The sequence below is a fragment of the Martes martes genome (assembly GCF_963455335.1).
Source record: "Martes martes genome assembly, chromosome: 7".
Classification (NCBI taxonomy): Eukaryota; Metazoa; Chordata; class Mammalia; order Carnivora; family Mustelidae; genus Martes; species Martes martes.
Genome location: NC_137894.1, coordinates 97074964 through 97099499, shown reverse-complemented (window position 1 = coordinate 97099499; position 24536 = coordinate 97074964). Strand labels below are relative to the sequence as shown.

Genomic DNA, 24536 nt, shown 5'->3' with positions numbered 1-24536 from the left:
GTAGGGTCAGGTTGTGTATTTGAGACCTTTCTTGTTTCTTGAGAAAGGCTTGTACTGCTATATATTTTCCTCTCAGGACTGCCTTTGCTGTGTCCCACAGATTTTGAATCATTGTGTTTTCATTACCATTTGTTTCCATGAATTTTTTCAATTCTTCTTTAATTTCCTGGTTGACCCATTCATTCTTTAGAAGGATGCTGTTTAGTCTCCATGTATTTGCGTTCTTTCCAAATTTCCTCTAGTGATTGAGTTCTAGCTTCAGAGCATTGTGGTCTGAAAATATGCAGGGAATGATCCCAATCTTTTGATACCAGTTGAGACCTGATTTATGACCCAGGATGTGATCTATTCTGGAGAATGTTCCATGTGCACTAGAGAAGAATGTGTGTTCTGTTGCTTTGGGATGAAATGTTCTGAATATATCTGTGATGTCCCTCTGGTCCAGTGTGTCATTTAAGGCCTTTATTTCCTTGTTGATCTTTTGCTTGGATGATCTGTCCATTTCAGTGAGGGGAGTGTTAAATTCCCCTACTATTATTGTATTATTATTGATGTGTTTCTTTGATTTTGTTATTAGTTGGTTTATATAGTTGGCTGCTCCCATGTTAGGGGCATAGATATTTAAAACTGTTAGATCTTCTTGTTGGATAGACCCTTTGAGTATGATATAGTGTCCTTCCTCATCTCTTATTACAGTCTTTGGCTTAAAATCTAATTGATCTGATAGAAGGATTGCCACCCCAGCTTTCTTCTGATGTCCATTAGCATGGTAAATTGTTTTCCACCCCCTCACTTTAAATCTGGAGCTGTCTTCGGGTCTAAAATGAGTTTCTTGTAGGCAACATATTGATGGTTTGTTTGTTTTTTTAATCCATTCTGATACCCTGTGTCTTTTGATTGGGGCATTTAGCCCATTGACATTCAGGGCAACTATTGAGAGATATGAATTTAGTGCCTTTGTATTGCCTGTAAGGTGACTGTTACTGTATATTGTTTCTGTTCCTTTCTGATCTACTACTTTTAGACTCTCTCTTTGCTTAGAGGACCCCTTTCAATATTTCCTGTAGGGCTGGTTTGGTGTTTGCAAATTCTTTCAGTTTTTGTTTGTCCTGGAAGCTTTTTATCTCTCCTTCTATTTTGAATGATAGCCTAGCTGGATATAGTATTCTTGGCTGCATGTTTTTCTCGTTTAGTGCTCTGAATATCTCATGCCAGTTCTTTCTGGCCTGCTAGGTCTCTGTGGATAAGTCTGCTGCCAATCTAATATTTTTACCATTGTATGTTACAGACTTCTTTTCCTGGGCTGCTTTCAGGATTTTCTCTTTGTCACTAAGACTTGTAAATTTGACTATTAGGTGACGGGGTGTGGACCTATTCTTGTTGATTTTGAGGGGGGTTCTCTGCACCTCCTGGATTTTGATGCTTGTTCCCTTTGCCATATTAGGGCAATTCTCTCCAATAATTCTCTCCAATATACCTTTTGCTCCCCTCTCTCTTTCTTCTTCTTCTGGAATCCCAATTATTCTAATGTTGTTTCGTCTTATGGTGTCACTTATCTCTCAAATTCTCCCCTCGTGGTCCAGTAACTGTTTGTCCCTCTTTTACTCAGCTTCTTTATTCTCTGTCATTTGGTCTTCTATATCACGAATTCTTTCTTCTGCCTCATTTATCCTAGCAGTAAGAGCCTCCATTTTTGATTGCACCTCATGAATAGCTTTTTTGATTTCAACTTGGTTAGATTTTAGTTCTTTTATTTCTCCAGAAAGGGCTTTTATCTCTCCAGAGAGGGTTTCTCTAATATCTTCCATGCCTTTTTCGAGCCCAGCTAGAACCTTGAGAATCGTCATTGTGAACTCTAGATCTGACATATTACCAATGTCTGTATTGATTAGGTCCCTAGCCTTCGGTACTGCCTCTTGTTCTTTTTTTTTTTTTTTTTTTTTGTGGTGAGTTTTTCCGCCTTGTCATTTTGTCCAGATAAGAGTATATGAAGGAGCAAATAAAATACTAAAAAGGTGGCAAAGACCCCAGGAAAATGCTCTTTAACCAAATCAGAAGAGGCCCCAAATCATGGAGAGGAGAAAGGGGATAAAAAGAAGTTCAGAAAAAAGAAAAAAAAAATTAAAAAAAGAAAACAAATAAAGAAAAAATATAAAAAAGAAAAAAATATATATATTAGATAAACTAGTTAAAAAATGTTAAAAAAGAAGAGGGTAAAAGTTAAAAAAAATTTAGCAGAAGAAAAAGCAAATTAAATTAAAAAAAATTAAATTAACCGCAAGACTAAAGAATCATGGAGAGAAAGCCATGAGTTCCATGCTTTGCTTTCTCTTCCTTTGGAATTCTGCTGCTCTCCTTGGTAGGTGAACTTGGTCTTGGCTGGATTTCTTGTTGATCTTCTGGGGGAGGGGCCTGTTGTAGTGATTCGCAAGTGTCTTTGCCCGAGGCAGAATTACACCGCCCTTACCAGGGGCCGGGCTAAGTAATCTGCTCGGGTTCGCTTTGGGGTCCGCTGAACACTTTCCATAGAGTTCTGGAGGACGGGAATGAAAATGGCGGCCTCCCATTCCCCGGCCCAGAGGAGCCGAGAGCTCGGGGCCCCATTCCTCAGTGCGCCCTCAGAGAAAAGAGCCCAATCACTCCCATCTCCCTCGCCTCTGGCCGTGCTCCGAGCTCACCCAGCCTGCGACCTCTAGCTGAGAGCTCACTCCTCGGCTCTCTCTGTAGCCGGCTTCCCCGGTCTAATACCTGCGAGCTCTGTGACACTCAGACACCCCCGATCCTTCTGTGACCCTGCAGGACCTGGGGCCATGCTGACCCCATGTGGGCTTCACCCCGGTTTAGCCTCTGGAGTGGTGTCCCTCAGTGGAGCCGACTTTTAAAAGTCCCGATTTTGTGCTCCCGTTGCTCCACCGCTTGCCGGGAGCCGGCCCCTCCCCCCGCGGTCTATCTTCCCGTCGCTTTGGATTCACTTCTCCGCCGGTCCTACCTTTCAGAAAGTGGTCGATTTTCTGTTTCTAGAATTGCTGTTCTTCTCTTCGATCTCCCGTTGGATTTGTAGGTGTTTGCAATGGTTTGATAAGCTATCTAGCTGATCTCCTGCTACCTGATGTAGTCTCAGCCTGCTACTTCTCCACCATCTTGACTCCTCCCGCTAATGGCATTTCCAACTGGATCCTTTTTGAAAATGATTTTTTTTTTTTTTTTGCCAAGATTGTGTGTGGGGATCTTGCATCTCTATGATACAAGTATGAATTTTATTTGTTTAGTTTTTAGTCACATTAAATTTTATAATAATTTTTTTTATGGAGCACTTGGGTGGCTAACTTCGTTAAGCATCTGCATCTTGATTTCAGTTCAGATCTTGATCTCAGGGTCATGAGTTCAAGCCCTATGTTGGGCTCCATCCTACTTTAAAAAATCCCAAAAAACAACTGTAAGTAGATAATAAGCCATCCTTTATGGTAGATAACAAGCCATCCTTTTCTCTGTCTTAGGATGTTTCACATAAGAGAAGTTTGAGCAGGCCGAGTAAAATACACAAGGAGCAAAATATATTAAATTTCTAAATACTATTATAATATTTAATTTAAATACTATTTGTTGTTTTTAGATAGTTACAGGTAATTTGGGGAGGTTCATCCCTGCCATAAAATTGTAGCCTTAGAACAGAGTTGCAGCCTAGACAGAGAAAATCCTCAGTGTTTTTTCTTAGTCCAAATAGATATTTTGATTAATTTTTTGAAATCTCTTATACACAAAAAGTGCTAAATATTTAATTTCCTGACTCCAACTGAGAATTAAGTAGAGTTGTTAGGAAGATACCAAATTGTTATCTTCTTTCAGTAAATATAAAAAAAGGGGGTACTCTTGCAATAAAAAATGAAAAGGTTTTGACTTTTCTTCTTTCTCCCTTCCCCTTTCCCCAGTACATGTGCTACTTGTTACATTTCTGAGACTAACCCTTTAAGATAGAGTTTGTGAATATCTGTTACATATTTTGCAGTTGACAAATTACAGTTTGAACCTCCTCTGAGAAAAGAAACAGAAGCACGGGATGAAATGGTAGGCATTACTACTTTTGAAGTACTTTACAAATTAAAATTTGAGAAAACTTAGAATTAGGTATACTTTGACTAAGGAACAAAGTTATATAGTCTTCTAAGCAATAATTTAGATACTGCATCTCACACATTAAAGTTTGAAAAAGCTATGTATATTTTGACTAAGATATAATGTGTAATATACCATTTTAACCATTCATTTTAAGCCTTCTGAGTCTTTGGCAGGATTTACATGAAGTTATTAAATATATGAATTTGATGCTCAGCTTTACACTCTCAGGATCTTTTTTCTTATCAACTCTTTAGGTTTAGAGTATATTTTTGCATTACCTTACTGGTTTTAGTATTTATTTGTTAGTATAGCTTCTTTTTTAACCATTGCTCTTATTTTGAGGTTACTATTTAATTAAACCTTTCCTTATCTAAAAAGAAATAAGTAATAGAGCAAGTTATTAGAGTTGCCTAGATGTTATCTTAATATTTACTTTATTTTTCAGCTTTGGCAAAGTATAATTTTTAGAAGAATTATCTTCTATTAATGGATCTTTTCATTCTTAACATTTGGCAGTAGTGCTTTTCTTACTGTATATATTGCTATATATATAATTCTCAATTTCCATGGCATTGGGAAAAAATAGCACCAGTAAGTTCATGATAGTTCACTGTTGTTTAATAATATGATGATTAGTTTTCTACACTAATAGATTAGTGATCCAGATAATTCAGAGTTATGTTTTTCTGTTTTATTTGGAATATATTAGCAATGGTAAAGACGGCTTGTTGTTTGAAACTTTATTTAGTATGTTTATGGAACTTCTTAAGCATAAGTCAGCTGATAATGAATCATTGACCTAAATATGTCAAATAATAGCAAATCTAGCTGGAGATTAAAAAATTGATGAAAGCCAAGATGATTAATAATCATGACACTGAATATTTTCTTGACTCAAATAAGATGATTTATATCTATTATAAGGGAAGAGTTTAAACTATTTTTTCACCTTCACAGGGATTGTCATCAGACCCAAATTTTGTATTACAGTGGAATCCTTTTGTTGATGGTGCAAATACTGGCAAGTAAGTTGTTTTTAAACTATATATATATTTTTTAAGATTTTGTTTATTTGTTTATTTGACAGAGAGAGAGAGAGATCACAAGTAGGCAGAGAGGCAGGCAGAGAGAGAGGGGGAAGCAGGCTTCCTGCCGAGCAGAGAGCCCGATGCAGGGCTCGATCCCAGGACCCCGAGATCATGACCCGAGCTGAAGGCAGGGGCTCAACCCACTGAGCCACTCAGGCACCCCTTTTTAACTATATTTCACTTGATTATATTAGAACACTGAGAAGAAATAAAATGAAAAAAAAAAAAAACAGTATTGGGAGGGATTGGTTTATTCTAATAAGTTTTAATTTTCATTCTTAAATTGTGCTGTGCCTTTTATCAGTATAAATTAAGCTTCTGACTTTTTTTTTTAAGATTTTATTTATTTATTTGACAAAGAAAGATCACAAGTAGGCAGAGCAACAGGCAGAGACAGAGGGGAAGCAGGCTCCCTGCTGAGCAGAGAGCCCGATGTGGGGCTCGATCCCAGGACCCTGAGATCATGACCTGAGCCGAAGGCAGAGGCTTTAACCCACTGAGCCACCCAGGCGCCCCAAGCTTCTGACTTTTTAATTACCAAAAGGCATCATGTGTTAATCCTTAAGGCTTCTTGAGTTTTCTTCTTTAAATCAGAACTTAGTATGTGTAAAGTTAATTTACTAAAGGATGAGTTACATAACATCATGGGAAGAAATACTATAGGAGGAGTTGAAAAGCCCCAGTTCCATATCTGCAGTATAGTTTCTTCATATTCTAGACCTTTCTTCCCTCAACAATCAGGTTACAGGGCCAGCCTAGGTGTTCCAAACCTGTTTGTGCATTGCAGTGCCTCGAGAGGTCTTTGGAAATACATTTCTGAGTCCTCCACATTCAGCTGATAGATCTGGGGTTGGCAAACTATGACCTGTAAGCCACATCTGACCCACTGCATATTTTTTGTACAGTTCACAAACTAGAATGGTACTTAGATTTTTTTAATAGTTGAAAAAAAATCCAAAGAAGAGTGCTATTTTGTTACATGTGAAAATTATATGAACATTTCAGTGTCCATAAACAGTTGTTGGAACATGATGCTTTCATCTTATAACATGAAAAAAGCTGTGGCTTTTATTTTTTTAAATATGACTTTTATGACATGAGAAAAACTATAACGTTATAACAAAAGAGTTCAGTAGTTGTGACCACTGTATAGACTAAAGTCTATAATATTTACTGTCTGACCCTTAAAAGAAAGTAAAGGTGATGCAGATGTTACTGATATGTGGATCCCACTTGGGATAGCTAAAGGGTTTGATGATACAGCCACCTGAATCTATAATTCGCAGTGGCTTCCAGCTCTAAGATTCTGAGTCTATTTTTTACTACTCTGTTTATTTCATTTTTTTTAAAGATTTTATTTATTTATTTGACAGAGATCACAAGTAGGCAGAGAGGCAGGCAGAGAGAGGAGGAAGCAGGCTCCCTGCTGAGCAGAGAGCCCGATGCAGGGCTCAATCCCAGGACCCTGGGATCATGACCTGAGCCGAAGGCAGAGGCTTAACCCACTGAGCCACCCAGGCACCCCTCTGTTTATTTCATTTTAATTACATACTAAATATGCAAAGCAAAACTGTAAAGTTAAAAACAGTTAGTATTCATTTTATAAAAATTGATTTTATAGTCCTACTAATGTAGTTTGACACAGTGAGGTCTTAAGTTTTCCTATAGGTTTTTAAAAACTCTGCAGCATGATGTAATTGTCTTTTATATCCCCTGAATATAAACAGATTTTAATACACATTTAATGGAGTCTCTGTTTTATGTTATCATTTACCACCATCTGAATTGCATGTTTCTCTTTGTGTTAGATCAACCTCAAAACGTGCAATACCACCTCCTCTACCTCCTAAGGTGAGCTACTTAAAATTTCTGAATAAATCCTTTTTTAAGTAATATAATAATTAAATTTAAAAAATAATTTTATTGAATTTGTTCAAAATTCTCTTAAATGTATTTTATTTATTTATTTATTTATTTATTTATATATAAAGATTTTATTTATTTATTTGACAGACAGAGATCACAAGTAGGCAGACAGGCAGGCAGAGAGAGAGAGAAGGAAGCAGGCTCCCCGCTAAGCAGCGAGCCCGATGTGGGGCTCAATCCTAGGACCCTGGGATCATGACCTGAGCCGAAGGCAGAGGCTTTAACCCACTGAGCCACCCAGGTGCCCCTTAAATATATTTTAGATATAGTTTTCTTTAAGTAGGGATTACAAAGATGTAAAATATATATTAAAAAAAGACTTCTTGAGCAATACAGTATTTGGATAGCTATAAGAAAAAGATAAAAATCAGTTACACTCATTTGAGGGAAAACTCATGGAGAAGAGATAGAAAGCGTTCATCATTTATAATCCTTATTTACTACTATAATTTGCTATTTCACTGGAGTCATACATACTTCATTAAGTCCTTGCTTTTTTCTACTAATTAAATACTTTGTTAATTGTTTATATGATTTTATCAGTTGAAATTATATCAGTTTTGACTTAGGGATGATTAAAAGAAAAAGCCACATGGCAGGTTCTTCATTGTGTTGGGACAGTAATTTCAGCTCTTGTTTACTTTGCTTGCTTAGTGCAGTGATTGAATTATATAGAAGAAAGGAAAAAAAGACATATCCCCATTCCCCTAAAGTCTTTGATGCATAATGATAATAGAGTGTTACTGTTTTATATCCAAATATATTAAAGCACTTTTGTGTCTTATTATCACTAGCCAAGGATAAACAGCTACCCTGAAGACAGCCTCCTAGATGAAGAAAAGTCATCAACTATTAAACGTTGTCCTGATTCAGAGAACAGAGCTCCCCAGTTTCTCAGAAGACAGAGTAGCCCGAGTTGTGGTCCTGTAACTGAGACTTCCTCTATGGGTATGGCTAGCAGTATCAGCAGTCCTGGAGTACATACAGTTAGATACTGTGATCTGGGTAAATAAAAGTGAAAACTGAAAAGAAGGCCATTTCCATATTTTAAAGAATGTCTTCAGTCAATCTTATAATTGTTTAAAGCTTTTGGAAGTTGTTTTTTAAAGTTCCACATGGATGGGCTATACGAGATTCAGTTCAGTTCAATCCTAATTTGATCCATTACTAAATATGGTAGGATCTTAGAATGATGAATGGATGTTCCTACCCTCCAGTTCAGGATTGGTAGCAGAAGGTACACCCATGTACCCATAACATTAGATAAGACAGTAGGTACAAATGTCTCATACAGTAATTACATGTAATAAAAATGAAAGATTTTTAGGAAGATAAGAATAGGGAATAGAGGGGGTGGGCCCTTGCAGAGTATTAAAGGACTTGGTTGAGCCTTCATTAGGGGGAGCCAGTGCTAACAGGCATTCCTGATGAGCAAGAAGTAATAAACAAATGTACTGAACCATGAAAATCTGGATCGTGTTTTAAGTATAGTCTAGTATAAGAAAAGTGTGAGCTTTAGAAGATATATACTGGGAGGATAGGACTAGAAGATAGATTGAAGTCCACTTTTGAAAGGCCTTGACTATCAGCGTAGCATTCATACAGCATTTCTTTTTCTCACAATATGGGAAGATATTTGGTGTTTTCATGAATTAAGACCACTGCTAACTATGCAGTGCTATCTCTATAGAATCTAGAGAAAGGCCACAAAGATACTTTTACTCATCTGCCAGTAGAGAATATTTCCCAGTAAATGATTACCTAACTGGTATACAAGTATTGGGGGGAAGGGAAAATTATTTTCCATGGATAGTACTTATTATATGTTCATTCGGCTTTTAACCATGATTCTTTTTAGGAAATGGTGATGGTATTTCAAAACTGATTAGTGAAAATACAGAAGGATCAGCACAAGCACCACAGTTACCAAGGAAAAAGGACAAGCGAGATTTCCCGGTAGGTATAATAGGTGTTTGGTGATTAGTTGTAACTATTACCATGTTCATCATAAAAGAGGCTGTGTCTGTTTGGTGGGCAGGGGGCATAGTCTGTTTAAGTCAAGAATGTGAATAACTGGAATTCCAAATGTGTAGGGTTTTTTTAAGGTTTACGAGATCTTTTAGCATTCAAAATCTATTTTTTCCACAGAAACCTGCCATCAATGGCCTTCCACCCACCCCAAAAGTGCTGGTAAGGAATATTTCTATGTAAACCACTTGCCAGTTTCCATCTCTTTAGTTACAGCAGCAGATTTTTTTATTTGCTGTGAAGTACCTTGAGCTATTGAAAGGAAGGATTCATAAAATGCAAAGGCATTAAGTGCATTTTGATATGCCATGGATTAAATCATGTACCCTAATTTGAGTGACTTGGTTAGAATTTGGAGAGTTTCACTTTTTGTAAATATGACATTTGGGTTCTCAGATTCAATTGGCCTTCAAAGGCCAATTTAACTTTGATGTGATATCAGTAGTACTGTATTCTCTTCATAATGTGAGTTAAATATCTTTCTATCCCTGAAGCCATTTTCATATTGAACTATACACAGTGAAAAGGAACAGGGAAGCTTATGTTAATGCTGGTTGTGTGGCTCTTCAGGGTGCTTCAGCCAATCATATGAAGGGGATGCTTTATAAATTATACCTTCTTGTTCAGTAAATGTCTAATACATAATGTAAATATTAGTCTTTTTGTCTGTTTCACTATTATGGAGTTATATTGCAATTTTAATTACTATTATATTGCTCAGAAATATTATCCATTGTTTCACATTCTTAAACCTTAATCCTAAAGGTAAGTGATGACTTAAAATTCCTAAAATGTATCACAGACATATGTAGATGTTTTGATAAATTTTGTATTTTTGCTCTGAAGTACCCGATTATACAAGAGAGGAGTAGGAGACCGTCTTGGTAGAAGGAGTTAAATGATATCAAAATAGGAATTTTGTTTTGTAATGAGACCATAAACATATGCAGTAAGAGTCAGTTTAGCATTTTGTAATAATCTTAGCTATTTTCTAAGGCTATATAAAATTATCTAACCAGATAAGTCAATATTTCTTTCTTTATAAATAAGATGGGAGCATGTTTTTCCAAAGTTTTTGATGGCTGCCCTTTGAAAATTAATTGTGCAACATCCTGGATACATCCTGATACAAAAGGTAAAATTTCTGAACTTTTAGTACATCTCTAATAAAATATTTGTTATGGAAAAGGATCTTTACGATCAGTGAACTGAGGTTGTTTACTTTAAAAATATGACTTTAGAGAATAAATAGGGCAGGTACCTGCAACAACCTAAATAGATAGAATTTTGGTTTAAGGTACTAGAATTTAGAGTGTACAGGAAATGTTCTGATTAAAGGAGACTGAATAGTCATCACAAGTGATTACAACCATGATTAGGGATTTTCTGTTCTATAAAAGGACAATAGTAGGACAATTGATAATTTCAATCAGTAAAATCATTAGATTAAGTTAATAGTATTGTTTCAGTGTTTATTTCCTGATTTTGATTGTCATACTATGTTTATGTAAAACCTTTCTTTTTCTTTTCTTTTTTTTAAGAGATGCATACTGAAATGGGAATAAAGGGACATTGTGTTTCTAACTTAAATAGTTCAGAAAACAAAAAACAGTGTATATGGAGAGTGAAAAAAAGGATAAAGCAAAAGTAGTAAATGTTAATATTTGTGAAATCTGTGTGAAGGAGGATATTCAGGAGTTATTTGTACTCTTAAAACTTTTCTGTAAATCTGAAATGATAGCAAAATAACACTTTATTTTTAAAAAATTATGTTGTTTATTTTTAAAGTGAGAAAGCCTAATTAATACACAGAGGTAAAAATTTGGCATCAAATAGATCTGGGTTTGAATTCCTGCTCTGTCATTATTATATGACTTTGGAAAGATACTTAAAACCTCTAGTTCTCAGTGTGATCATACAAAAAAATACAAAAAAGATGTATTTATTTATTTTAGAAAGAGGGAGAAAGTGAATGGGGTGAAGGGCAGATGGAGAGGGAGAGAGAATCCTTAAGCACACTTGGGCTGAGCAGGGAGCCAGATCTGGGGCTCCATCCCAGGACCCTGAGATCATGACTTGAGCTGAAGGCAGACATTTAACCAACTGAGCCATCCAGGTGCCCCTCTTAATACTTACCTTTTTGCAAGGAAGGAAGAAGCCTACCTACCTGAGTGTCTGGCAATTAGTAAATAGAGATTAGGCAGTAAAGGGTGTTCAGAAAATGTTTGTTCAACTTTAACACAGTAATAAAGACAAGTCATATAATGATCTGTTTTAAATACTACTATTAGAAAGTGTAACAGAAAATATTTTTATCAGTAAGGAAATGGGTTTTTTCCTGTGTTTGTAACTTTTTATTTTGGTATAATTTCAGACTTACAGAAAAGTTAGAAGAATAATGCAGTGTTAGAAACTCCTCTATACTCAGAATCATCAGTTGTTTCTATTATCTATCTATCTATAGGTGCATTTTTTTCTGAGTTACTTGTGAGTGCTTCCCTATGCTTCATTTTGTATTTCCTAGGAACAAGAATTGTCTCTTACATACCCATAGTACCTTTGGGAAGATCAGGAAATTTATCATTGATGTAATCCCTGTACAGTCCCTATTTATGTATTTTTTTAATTGAAGTATAATTGACATCACATTTTGAAATTATTGTTTCTTTTTTTTTTAAGGTTTTTTTTTTTTTAATTTATTTGACAGAGATCACAAGCAGGGGAAGTGGCAAGCAGAGGGAGAGGGAGAAGCAGGCTCTCCGCTGAGCAGGGAGCCCGATGCAGGGCTCAATCCCAGGACCCTGGGATCATGACCTGAGCCAAAGGCATACGCTTAACTGACTGAGCCATCCAGGTGCCCCTAATTGTTTCAATAATAGTCTTTATTGTGTCCCCATTCCTTTTTTCCCCAATCCAACAATATCCAGTACAAGATCACATGATTCATTTAGCTACCACATCTTTTTAATCTCCTCTAGTCTGGAACAGTCCCTCAACCCTTCTTTATCTCTCTAGATCTTGACATTTTTGAGGCTGTTTATTTTGTAGAATGTCCCTTAATTTGGGGTGTCTGATGAGTCCTCATGCTGAGGTCAGGCAATGTATTTTTGGTGGAAATATGAAAGAAATGCTATTATGCTCTTCTCAGTGCATCCTGTCAGAAAGCACATTCTGTGAGCTTATCCAAATACTAATGATATCAACATTGACCAGCTGGTTAAGATGGTATTTGCTCACTTTCTCCACTGTCAAGTTACTGTTTTTCTGTTTCTAGTTAATTAGTAATTATTTAATTTCCTAAGCTGGTTAATAAGTACAATGGAATACATAGAGACTATATAAATATTCTCTTGTTCATTAGACTTTCACCAACTTGTTTTAGCATTTATTGATAGTCCATTGACAATCCATTGAGATCTATGGACATTTCCCTTTTTTCCATTTATTTATGTATTTGTATTAGTTTGAACTTCTGAATTACTTTTTTATTCAGTGAGATACAATCTACTACTATTATTATTCACTTCAGCACTTAAATTGTCCTGGAATTTTTGAGCGGTGGGAGTTCCTATGTTCTTTTATTTAACATTTGATCACTCCCTTACTTTCTGGCACAGCAAGATTTCTAGGCACATCTTATACTTTCTTTGCCCCAGAATTGGAATCAGTCTTTTCCAACAGCTCTGGTTCTTTTTAGTGGAAGGTGGTATTTAGGAACCAAGGTCTGGACACTAGGTGTGCTCATAATTTCTGGTGTGTCATGAATTATAATTTCTTTTAATTTATAGTTTCCTTTTTCTAAGAGTATTTGGGGTATCTGGCAAAAATATACAGCTGTAATGAAAAATTGGAAGACATAATTATGTTGGAAGGAAGGATTATATAAGTTAAGTAACATAAAGCCAGGGGACGCCTGGGTGGCTCACTTGGTTAAGCATCTGCCTTCAGCTCAGGGCATGATCCCAGCATTCTGGGATCGTGTCCCACCTCGGACTCCTTGCTCAGTGGGGAGCCTACTGCTCCCTCTGCCTGCTGCTTCCCCTGTTTGTGTACTCACTCACTCTGACAAATAAATAAAATCTTAAAAAAAAAAAAAAAAGATAAAGCCAGAGTGAATGAGTAATAGAAAATACATCTGCTTTTTAAAAAATGAGATCGGAATTGGAGAAAGAGGTAAAGAATATGGCATGAATTTTAGAAAATAATTTTTCTTTGGCTGGGTGGATGGCTATCTAATTTTCAGCACCATTAAAGGAGCGCCTGGGTGGCTCAGTCTTTTAAGTGTTCGACTCTTGATTTTGGCTCAGGTCATGATCTCAGGGTTGTGGGATTGAACCCTTCATCAGGCTCCATACTCTGTGCTGAGTCTGCTGGAGTTCCTTCTCTCCCTCTGCTCCTCCTCCCACTCTTGCACTCTCTAAATAAATACATACATATATACATACAATATTTTTAAAAAATAAAGTATTAAGCAATTTTACTAAATTATTTCAGAAAATGATAGTAAATTCTGGTGATTTATTTCAACTATTTTAGATCAGTACATTATTTTTGGAACTGAAGATGGTATTTACACATTGAATCTCAATGAGCTACATGAGGCAACAATGGAACAGGTAATTTAGGAGTTTTAACTCGAGTAATTTGTTTGGGTACATTGAATAAAGAAATCTTTTAATTTTAAATAAATTTTTGCGGGCCTCAGTTTTCATTTTTATGATTTAAATATTTAAGGAGGTGAAATTTTACTCTTTACGTGTTCATGCTACAAGATTTTTTTTTCCCTGTAAGGTTTTGGTAATTTACTTAAAGGTAGAAAGGTAGAAATTTACTTAAAGGTAGAAAGTAGTAATTTTTATACTATTTCAGACTGTTGGAATTTGGAAGTTAAAGCATTAAGGGAATGAAAATTGGAGAATTTTAATTACCTTTTTTTCTTTATAGTTATTTCCACGAAAATGTACTTGGCTCTATGTTATCAATAATACTTTAATGTCGTTATCAGGTATGTATCTAACAAAAATTATATGAAAGGTAAACTATAGACAAGCAGAGAAATAAACTTTTTAATTGAACTATAATTGACACAAGAGAAATGTAATTTTAATATACAGTGTTTTTAAATGTTATTCATTACTTTGGGTAACTATAGTATAGTAACTTTGAGAGTTGCAGATGTTTTCTACCAACTTAGAATGGAAAGAAACCTTGAGAAAGGACCTGTGTTCAGTTAAGGCACTTCGCAAATCTGCCCAGGATCTAAGCACCCAAGAAGTAGTATCACAGTGATTGTCGCCTGAGGCCACCCCTTTTTACTCAGACTCCTCTCCCCCACTCCCAACTATCCTAGTACCATTTGCCTTCCGTTGAGAATTAACAGTTGAAGAGAAAGTATCAAAGGATTTAGCTGCTTCCTTTCTCTGTGATTTTGAGCAAGTCAACCTCTCTGAGCCTCTGTTTTCTTAACTGTGAAATGAGGATGATGGAAACAATACCAGCCTCGTGAAGCTGCTGTGAGGAGTAAATGAGATGATAGCAAACACTTCACTTACACAGTGAGAGCTTACACAGGTGTTTGCTGACAGCATTCATGTTATTATGGACCAGATGGTATAACCATTTTGGACTGATGTTTTAAACTCTTAGAAATAAGTGTATTCCAGAGCAGCCTCTTCTAACTGTGATTTTTGTGTTTTCCTTTTTGGGGGTTGTTGGGAGGCAGGGTAGGTGGTATTTGGGGTGCTTTTTTTTTTCCCAATTCTTACCTACCAAAACCTATTTTGTTGCATTTTAGATTTAAGTGACTACCCAGAGGTTTGCTGCTCACTTTCATTCTGATAGTAGAGTACAAGAGAGTTAATTATTTCTCTCTGTTTCTTAATAATCCTAATGTTATCAACTATTAAAATAGCATTCACCCCTCTCTCTACTTAGAATAATTAATTATTTTAGTATTTCTTAAGTTTTTCTCAGTTCTTCTCTATATGTGAGTATTATATCCTGGCTCTCATTTACTGTACTGTCAGGCTTTTTAGTACCTTTCAGCTACTTATGCTTTACAGCATCAGTGCTAATACACAGCCTTACTGTGATGATTATGAATTGTGGCCTAATTTAAGAAATGTCATTTTCATAATTTTAAGTATGTCTGTATAACTTGAACTCTTCCACTAACCATTGCCTAATAGAGATTCTTCAGAAATTTATATATCTGAGCTGATGACACTGTTTGCAAAGAACATATTATTTGTGTATAAATGACTTCTAAAAAGCTGGGTCCTTAAAAAAGTACTTAATTGCTTTGATTTTAATTATGTTTCCCCCAGTTTTTTAACTTTGTTCACCAAAATATTAATATATAAAAATAAACTTAAACCTGGTTCTGTTTAACAATTCTGATTTGCATACATATAAAATCACTTTCCTCTTACTCTCATAGCTGTTTTTATCCCTCCTCATACCTGCCTTTGGCTATTAGCTTAAAAACCACACAGAATACATTTTATATATCTATATCTATATCTATATATATATATATATAAAACCACACAGAATACATTTATATATATATCATTATATATAAATATATAATGATATATTATAAATATAGAATAAATATACATTATAAATATATAATATATTGTAAATAAATATATAATATATAAATATATTTTATATTATATATTTATATATTATATATATATAATATATATATAAAATCACTTGGAAAATAGGGAAAAGTTAGCCTGTAAATTAGTTATTTCCATATCTAGTTAAAATGACCAATACTACTGAATGCAGGTAAATAGCAGGGCTCAATAGGACAAAACATCATTCTGCCTAAGGGTCTGTGTTTGTGTGGACGTGCACACATACATACACATGTGTGTTTAACTGCCTAGCTAACTACTAGGGGGGAATGGAGATAGGAAGGCTATGGTATGGTGTCAGGCAGAATGTTTGCAATCTAAGAAATACAGGGAATTTTGTTGAGGATAAGACTCAATACTATATCATAAGACTATATCATACACAGTTAACCCTTGAATAATACAGAGGTTAGGGTTGCTGACCCCCGGAGCACTTGAAAGTCCCTCTAACTTATGAGTCTCCAAAAACTTAAGTACTTTCAGCCTCTTGTTGACTGGAAGTCGTCTTACCAATAACATAAACAGTTGATTACCACATGTTTATATGTTCTATGTGTTTTATACTGTATTCTTATAATAAAGTAAGAATTTTATTAAGAAAATCATAAGAGAAAATACATTAACAGTACTGTACTGTACGTATTTTTAAAAAGGTTCACATATAAGCAGACCCACAGAGTTCAAACTCATGTTTAAGAGTCAACTGTATATTTATGTTTCCTAGTAGTAAAATGATAAATACTTGTTCTGTGTTGTTGTAGTACCATACCGTGTATAATAAGGAGTCAGTAGGTGTTTTCCTTATCTTTCCCTGCTTAACACACCTGTGGTTTTGATTATATGGAAATTGTAACCCCATCATCTTGGTATTATGTCACATCATATTAGTTTGCTTTGCTTTTCTTAATATTTTAATCTGTTGTTATATTTAAGACCTCGTTCATAATTTTAAACCAAAGTAATTTGATAAATTCTTGATAAATAGGTCTATCCCAGAAAGATAGCATAATATGGTTTTACAGAATTTCCTGTGTTATATACTAAAATACTCAACATGCACATCATTATAACTCAGTCCCCTGTACAACAATGTTTAACAGTTTTTTCTTTCTGTGCTGGCTTAATTAAGGTTTATATATATTCTGCCCAGATCACCTATTAGTCAAAATATACCTAATTCATGTATTAGGAAACATAATTATCTACTTTCTTAAAACTCTGTTATCTTTCAAAATATACTAACTGTGTTTTTGTTTTTTGTTTGTGTGTGTGTGTGTGTGTGTTTCTATTTTTCTTGGCTCTTTGAACATTTCTGGACTGCCTCATTTTAGAAGGTAATTATGTTTTCTTTTGCTTGAAAATTCTTGTTTTTCTGCTGTAAAAGATTCTAATGAAAGTAACATGTTTCTCTTTTATAGGAAAAACCTTTCAACTCTATTCTCATAACCTTATAGCTTTGTTTGAACAAGCCAAAAAACCAGGATTAGCTGCCCATATTCAAACTCATAGGTTTCCAGATCGCATACTACCAAGGTACAAAATATTTTAATTCTGTTGGGAGTGAGGGGTATTAATATCTTTTTTTAAAATAGCCAGTTTTCAGGGCACCTGGGTGGCTCAGTGGGTTAAAGCCTCTGCCTTCGGCTCAGGTCATGATCCCAGGGTTCTGGGATGGAGCCCCGCATCAGGCTCTCTGCTCAGCAGGGAACCTGCTTCCTCCTCTCTCTGCCTGCCTCTCTGCCTACTTGTAATCTCTGTCTGTCAGATAAATAAATAAAATCTTTTTAAAAATTAATTAATTAATTAATTAATTAAATAGCCAGTTTTCCTTTCCCACTAAAAACTTCCTTTGTTTAATTCTGAAAGGTAGTTTATACTAAAGTGCACTTCATGTAGAATTCAAAAGATCAGTGTTTCCTTAGCTTGACTGTGCAGAAGAACCACCTACAGAAGTTTTATAAATATAGATTCCCAGGCCCTATCAGTTCTGGAGAATCAGGTAGTTTGGGGGCCGGAGTCTACGATTGGTTTTGTAAAGCTCCTTGACTGGCTCTGGTGCAGCCAAGTCACAAATCACTGTCTGGGAGCCACTGCAGGAGAGTCCATTTATATTGTCCTGTGTTTCAGAAAGTTCGCTTTAACAACAAAGATTCCTGATACAAAAGGCTGCCACAAATGTTGCATAGGTAAGTAAACGCAATTTCTCAAACTGGATGATTAGAACTTTGAACATTTTTTAAAAATCTTTAAGACCACGGAGAGTCTTAGGAAATAGGAAAGAAGGTAGGCTTTATATTTGTTTTTAATAAGTAGTTAAGGGGCCACTGAAGCACAAGACTGTGTGGCAGGACATGGCTTAAAAATGTTTGGAGATAATAGTCCTAATGCTTTCTCAGAGCATAGTGTTCCTAGAGTTTTTTAACCAAACTCCCTGAGGTTGTATCTCTGCTAAGTCCCTAGCTTACCATTTATTACTTACCATTTATTTAACACTTGCATTTATGTAACCATTACAGGTTAGTGCTTTACTAGCATTATTATAGGACTTTAGCTAACTATGAAGTTAGAGGGAACAGTCCACGTAAGACCACCCTCACTTCTGACACCAATTGCAAGTTTGGGGGGTTTCCAAAACCACCCTCATGTTAAAAAATTCTCTAGAAGAGGGCGCCTGGGTGGCTCAGTGGGTTAAGCTTCTGCCTTCAGCTCAGGTCATGATCTCAGAGTTCTGGGATCAAGCCCCACATTGGGCTCTTGCTTGGCGGGGAGCCTGCTTCTCCCTCTCTCTCTGCCTGTCTATATGCCTACTTATGATCTCTCTCTGTCAAATAAATAAAATCTTAAAAAAAAATTCTCTAGAAGGACTTAACTCACTGAAAGTGGTTATACCCATAGTTACAATTTATTACAGGGAAGGGATAGAAATTAAAATCAGCCAAGAGAGAATGGGCATAGGGCAGAGTCTGGGAATAGCACCAAACATAGAGCTTCTGTTGTCCTCTCCCCATGGAGTAATAAACAGTGTTACTTTTCTGGCAGTGATGTGTGACAGTACACATGGAGCATACTCCAGCCTCAATACTCAGAGTTCTTATTAGGGCTCCCTCACACAGGCTTGATTGTCCACATGGCTGATCTCAATATCCAATCCCTCAAAAGGTCATTTGATACCGCATGACACAAACCCCTATCCCAAATCACATTGTTGGTCTTTTTGGCATGACTGTCCCTCCCCTAAGAATGTCCAGTGTTGCAAGCCCCACTCTAAATCATATTGTTAGACTATTCAGTGACCCAAGGTCCCAGGCAAACATACTCCTATCAGACATGACATTCCTGAGGCTTTGAGATTACCTTCTAAAAGGGGGACAGACGCCAGACTTCCTTTGGAGCAAGGTTAAATTTTTTAATATATAATTATTTTACCTCATGTAACCCTCATACAATCCCATGATATTTGTTATGTTGCTAGTGAGAAACAGAACCTGGGGTCGGACCCGGTCCATGACTTCAGATCCCGGGCTCTTAACTTCCCATTTAATTCTGTTTATTGAAGCAGTGAGGTTTTTCATTGATCTTCATGCTGCATAGTTCCATGGGATACTTTCTTAGTTATAAACAAATTTCATAAGCATTTTTCTAGGTAGAGTCAGGTCCATGTCTGTTATCAGATTCCCAAGATCTATGACTCAAGAAGGGTCTAGAAGCTTACAATCTAAGGTGTAAACTCATAAATATATTAAGATACAGCTTATTTGCAAATAACTACTTTTACAATCAGTATTCATAGTTGTTGATGGGAGTCAAATTGGGGAGAAAGAAAGACCAATTATGAGTTTTTGTAGATTTGAATCAAGATAAGTTACATCTTTAGTAAAATATGAAAGTTATTTTCATCTTGCCTTAAGTAAACTACTACGCCAAAGATGAAATCATAGATTTCAGTTGCTTCCTAGACTTTCTGTTTCAGTCAGTTTACTTAAAATACAGCTCCTTAGGTTGCATACTAGTTTAGGTGAAACACTGTCGCTTGTAGAAGGTTCCTGTGTTTAACAACCTAGTCTATTAAAGGTGTTTAGAAGCAATTGTACATAATTTAAAATTTGAGATAAGAGAGTGGAAAGGAAAGGGTAACAAAGCAAAAAAAAATTTTTTTTTCATTTTTCTTTACTTACTTTTATCATCCTTGTGACCAGAAACTGTCATTTTTCTTTATCAGCTGCGTAATCACTTCAGATCATTTCTTCCATCCGTATTTTGATATCAATGGCAAGCCACATTTCATTGTTTTTCCCATGTATCAGCATTGCTTAGATGAGCATTACTCAGTTGTTGCTTTTAGTGAACTCAACTAATTGTGTTTTCATATCAGGGTACTCAGTGTTTTGGTTGTGTCTGTTTTGCTTTGTTTTTTTCCAGTCAGAAACCCTTACACAGGACATAAATACCTCTGTGGAGCTTTACAGTCTGGAATTGTTTTACTTCAGTGGTATGAGCCAATGCAGAAGTTCATGTTGATAAAGGTATATATTACTTTGTTTATAGTTTTCTTCTTTAGAAAACACTAGTATATAACTGAAACTAAAATTATATGATCTCAGGGTGCCTGGGTGGCTCAATCAGTTGAGTATCAGACTCTTAATTTCGACTCAGGTCATGAGCTCAGGGTTGTGAGATTGCTCCTATGTTAGGCTCCATGCTGAGCATAGAGCCTGCTTAAGATTCTCTCTCTCCCTTTCGGGTATTACGCTTAGCGAAATAAGTCAATCAGAGAAGGACAATTATCATATGATCTCCCTGATTTGAGGAAGTTGAGAGGCAATGTGGGGGGTATGGAGGGTGGGGAAGGAATAAATGAAACAAGAGGGGATCGGGAGGGAGACAAACCATAAGAGACTCTTAATCTCACAAAACAAACTGAGGGTTGCTGGTGGAGAGGCGGGTAGGGAGAGGGAGGTGGGGTTATGGACATTGGGGAAGGTATGTGCTATGGTGAGTGCTATGAAGTGTGTAAACCTGGCGATTGACAGACCTGTACCCCTGGGGCTAATAATACATTATATGTTAATTAAAAAATAAAAAATTAAAAAAGATTCTCTCTCCCCCCCAACCCCCCCTTCTCAAAAAAAATACAAATAAAATGTTTAAAATTATATGATCTCAATGCTACTATCTGGGGTCTACACATTTATAGTTATTTATGGGTATTTACTTGGTTTAGGGGTTTTTGTATTCTTGTTAAGGTTTCCTCTTTAACTTCTGTTAATAAACTTATAGAAGCATCACAGCCATAAGGGTGAATCTGGCCAATTCTCTAAAACATAATTGTTACAGAAAATTCAACCTTATCATGGTCATTTTAGAGGCAGTCCTTTATTAGAAGTAGATCAATCAAGAAAGCCTTTCTGTTGGCTTTATTCAACATTATGAATGGGGGAGATTATTTCTAAATGATACTTCTGTTGTTTATTTTTTGCAGCACTTTGATTTTCCTTTGCCAAGTCCTTTGAATGTTTTTGAAATGCTAGTAATACCAGAACAGGAGTACCCTATGGTCTGTGTAGCTATTAGCAAGGGTACTGAATCAAATCAGGTTGTTCAGTTTGAGACAATCAATTTGAACTCTGCATCTTCATGGTTTACAGAAATTGGCGCAGGTAAGTGTTTTTAACCTTATGTTAAAATATTGATACTTTTACATATTTTAAAAGAAGCAGAGGGTGTCTGGGTGGCTCAGTGGGTTAAAGTCTCTGCCTTCAGCTCAGGTCATAATCTCAGGGTCCTGGGATCAAGCCCCACATCAGGCTCTCTGTTCAGCCAGGAGCCTGCTTCCTCCTCTCTTTCTGCTGCCTCTCTGTCTACTTGTGATCTCTCTCTCTGTCAAATAAATAAATAAAACCTTAAAAAAAAAAAAAGAAGAAGAAGCAGAGTAAGCTCAATTAGCATGGGCTGGTTCAAAGAGTCAGTCAACATAGTTTTCCAAGTAAGTCCTGAAGAACATGTACATATTGTTTATGATCTCTCTATGCCTGAGGCAATTGATACAAATTATTTTACCAAGAAAAATTTTAATGATTCCTGACATAAAAAGGCCTTAATTGTTAACAGTTAATTTTTGAACTTTCTAAATACTTAAATTTTCTAAGACATTTTTCAGATTTTATCAGCTTCTCAAGCAAAGAGAAGCTCTATCAATTTTCCCCCCACACTTCGTAGAATCATTAGGTTCAAGTGCTTTTCAGACTTGACTAGAAGCTTGTGTGACCTCCAGACTTTACCATTTAAAGATACTGGGAAATAGCCCTTGGGCTTTTTAAGAATGGTTTGTTAGCCTAGGATTTTATCAAATGTGTCTCATTGAAAGCTCTGAAAAGGTTGGGAAGTTTATTCTTTTTTTTTTTTTTAAAGATTTTATTTATTTATTTGACAGACAGAGATCACAACTAGGCAGAGAGGCAGGCAGAGAGAGAGAAGGGGGAAAGCAGGCTCCCTGCTGAGCAGAGAGCCTGATGCGGGGCTCGATCCCAGGACCCTGAGATCATGACCTGAGCCGAAGGCAGAGGCTTTAACCCCCTGAGCCACCCAGGTGCCCCTGGGAAGTTTATTCTTAAACTTTAAAATTGAAACAAATCAACCAAGAATTTTTAAAGACCTACAAATTAAGTGAGATGAAGGGGATCTTTTACTGTTCGGTTTGCTAATATATTATTTGATCATTTGTAACCCTATATTTATCAAGTCTTTTTTTACATCTGAAGTCAAGCAAGGTTCAGTCAGAACTACTTCATTACTTACCACTGTTATATTTCCTTATTGCCTTGTGAAGAAATTTGTTACAAGCATCAAATTTGATAGTTCTTATTAAATATCTTATTAAATATCTTTTGCTCATTTATAAGCTAAATTATAAGAACTCTTTATACAACCCAGCTATTGAAGCTGATGTAGAACCACACCAATGTTACTTTGGGAATAAAATTCAATATGAATCAGTGGTGTTCTGATAAATATTTAACAACAGGCACTTGGGGTACAGAGAAGCCTGGCTTATAGCAGTTGTCAATTTCTGTGGTATAAATACTCCCGCCAAGGGAATCTTTCAAACTACCAACCTGATGTCATGTGGCTCACAAAATTCCTGAAGATGCAAATAACATTGTTTTATTATCATAAAATATAAACAAGCCCAAACAAACATGTTTCTATTATGTAGTTACAGCTAAAAAGAAGAGTTATACATCAGTTTATTTAAAAACAAAGATCATTGGGGCACCTGGGTGGCTCAGTTTAAGCCTCTTCCTTCGGCTCAGGTCATGATCTCAGGGTCCTGGGATCGAGCCCCGCATCGGGCTCTCTGCTCAGCAGGAGCCTGCTTCCCCCTCTCTCTGTCTGCCTCTCTGCCTAGCTCTGATTTCTCTCTGTCAAATAAATAAAATTTAAAAAAAATAAAAACAAAGATCATTTTTGGTAGACCCAACTTTTTTTTTTTTTACTGGTTAGTATATAATAGTAGTATAGAGCAAGGCATTTCATATAGTTAGTTATCTGTATTTGCACCCACTTTCCTCTGTTTGATATAGTAAGAGGTTACATTGCTCAAGGGTAAACATTTAGTAAGTCTTTTTTTGAATTTGTGAGTGGCGAGCTTTGGGGTTTTGGTTGGTTGTTTGTTTGTTTTTTAAGATATTTATTTATTTATTTATTTAATTTGACAGAGAGCGATCACAAGTAGGCAGAGAAGCAGGCAGAGAGAGAGAGGAGGAAGCAGGTTCCCTGCTGAGGGGCTCGATCCCAGGACCCTGAGATCATGACCCGAGTCCAAGGCAGAGGCTCAACCCACTGAGCCACCCAGGTGCCCCTGGTGGGGGGGGGGAAGGTTGTTGCTTTGTTTTTTAATGCTAGAAGGTACTATTCTACCCACTTCGAACATTGTCTAGGCTAAAATTAAGGCAGACCCAAAATTACTTTCTGAGGAGAGCCAGGACTCTGCTTCAGGGTAATCATTCAAATCACCCTCAAGCAGAGGTTGTCCTTATTAGGCTTCTCCATTTTTGCAGATGATTGTTAATCCACCTCCCATCTGTGTTCGTTGTTGAGGTCAGGCCTTGAGTTGGCAACAGTTTTAACGGTTAGAATGAACTCCTATTCCAAGACTCTTTGAATCTTAGTTTGATTTATTACTGCAGTATCTTTATCTCCAAGGGTGATGCTTACCAAATTATCAGCACTCAGTAAATATTTGTTGAATAAATGCACGTATGTAGATTTACTGAGAAAAACTATATTTTGGAGTGTTGCCTGAGGGACCAATGGTTGATCAGTTCTGTAGATCTGAATGCTTCACTTTGGACTTTTTGAAAGGTCCACAAACCCCCAAAGTAATATATAAAACTTATGTTTATGTTCAAATGTGCAGTTTCTAAGGGAGAGAGCTTCCCAAAGAGATATAATTAAAAACAACTGCTCTGTGGGCGCCTGGGTGCTTAGTCAGTTGGGTATCTGCCCTCGGCTCATGTCTTGTTTGATACCAGGGTCCTGGGATCGAGTCCGGCCTTAGGCTCCCTCCTCTGAGGGGAGTCTCCTTCTGCCTCTTCCTCTGCTTCTCTCCCCTGCTGAGTGCTTGCTAGACCATTCAGGCAAACTGAAATGCCTAAAATGAATTATTTTACCAAAATGTTTTACAAAAATGTCATCACACCTATTAGCAGAGGAGCCCATGAATATCAGC

At 36.3% G+C, this 24536-nt stretch overlaps 1 protein-coding gene across 1 annotated transcript in view; it reads left to right on the top strand.

The window, feature by feature from the left end:
* MAP4K5 (mitogen-activated protein kinase kinase kinase kinase 5) overlaps positions 1–24536 on the top strand; it is a 113146-nt gene that overhangs the window by 76759 nt on the left and 11851 nt on the right. Inside the window, exons 15-27 of the mRNA XM_080807907.1 lie at positions 4007–4065; positions 5074–5141; positions 7013–7055; positions 7925–8078; positions 8989–9086; positions 9279–9320; positions 10209–10293; positions 13695–13774; positions 14103–14163; positions 17227–17341; positions 17936–17994; positions 20228–20331; positions 21288–21465. Coding sequence (XP_080664033.1) covers positions 4007–4065; positions 5074–5141; positions 7013–7055; positions 7925–8078; positions 8989–9086; positions 9279–9320; positions 10209–10293; positions 13695–13774; positions 14103–14163; positions 17227–17341; positions 17936–17994; positions 20228–20331; positions 21288–21465 — 1146 coding nt within the window. The remainder of the gene's footprint in view (positions 1–4006; positions 4066–5073; positions 5142–7012; positions 7056–7924; positions 8079–8988; positions 9087–9278; positions 9321–10208; positions 10294–13694; positions 13775–14102; positions 14164–17226; positions 17342–17935; positions 17995–20227; positions 20332–21287; positions 21466–24536) is intronic.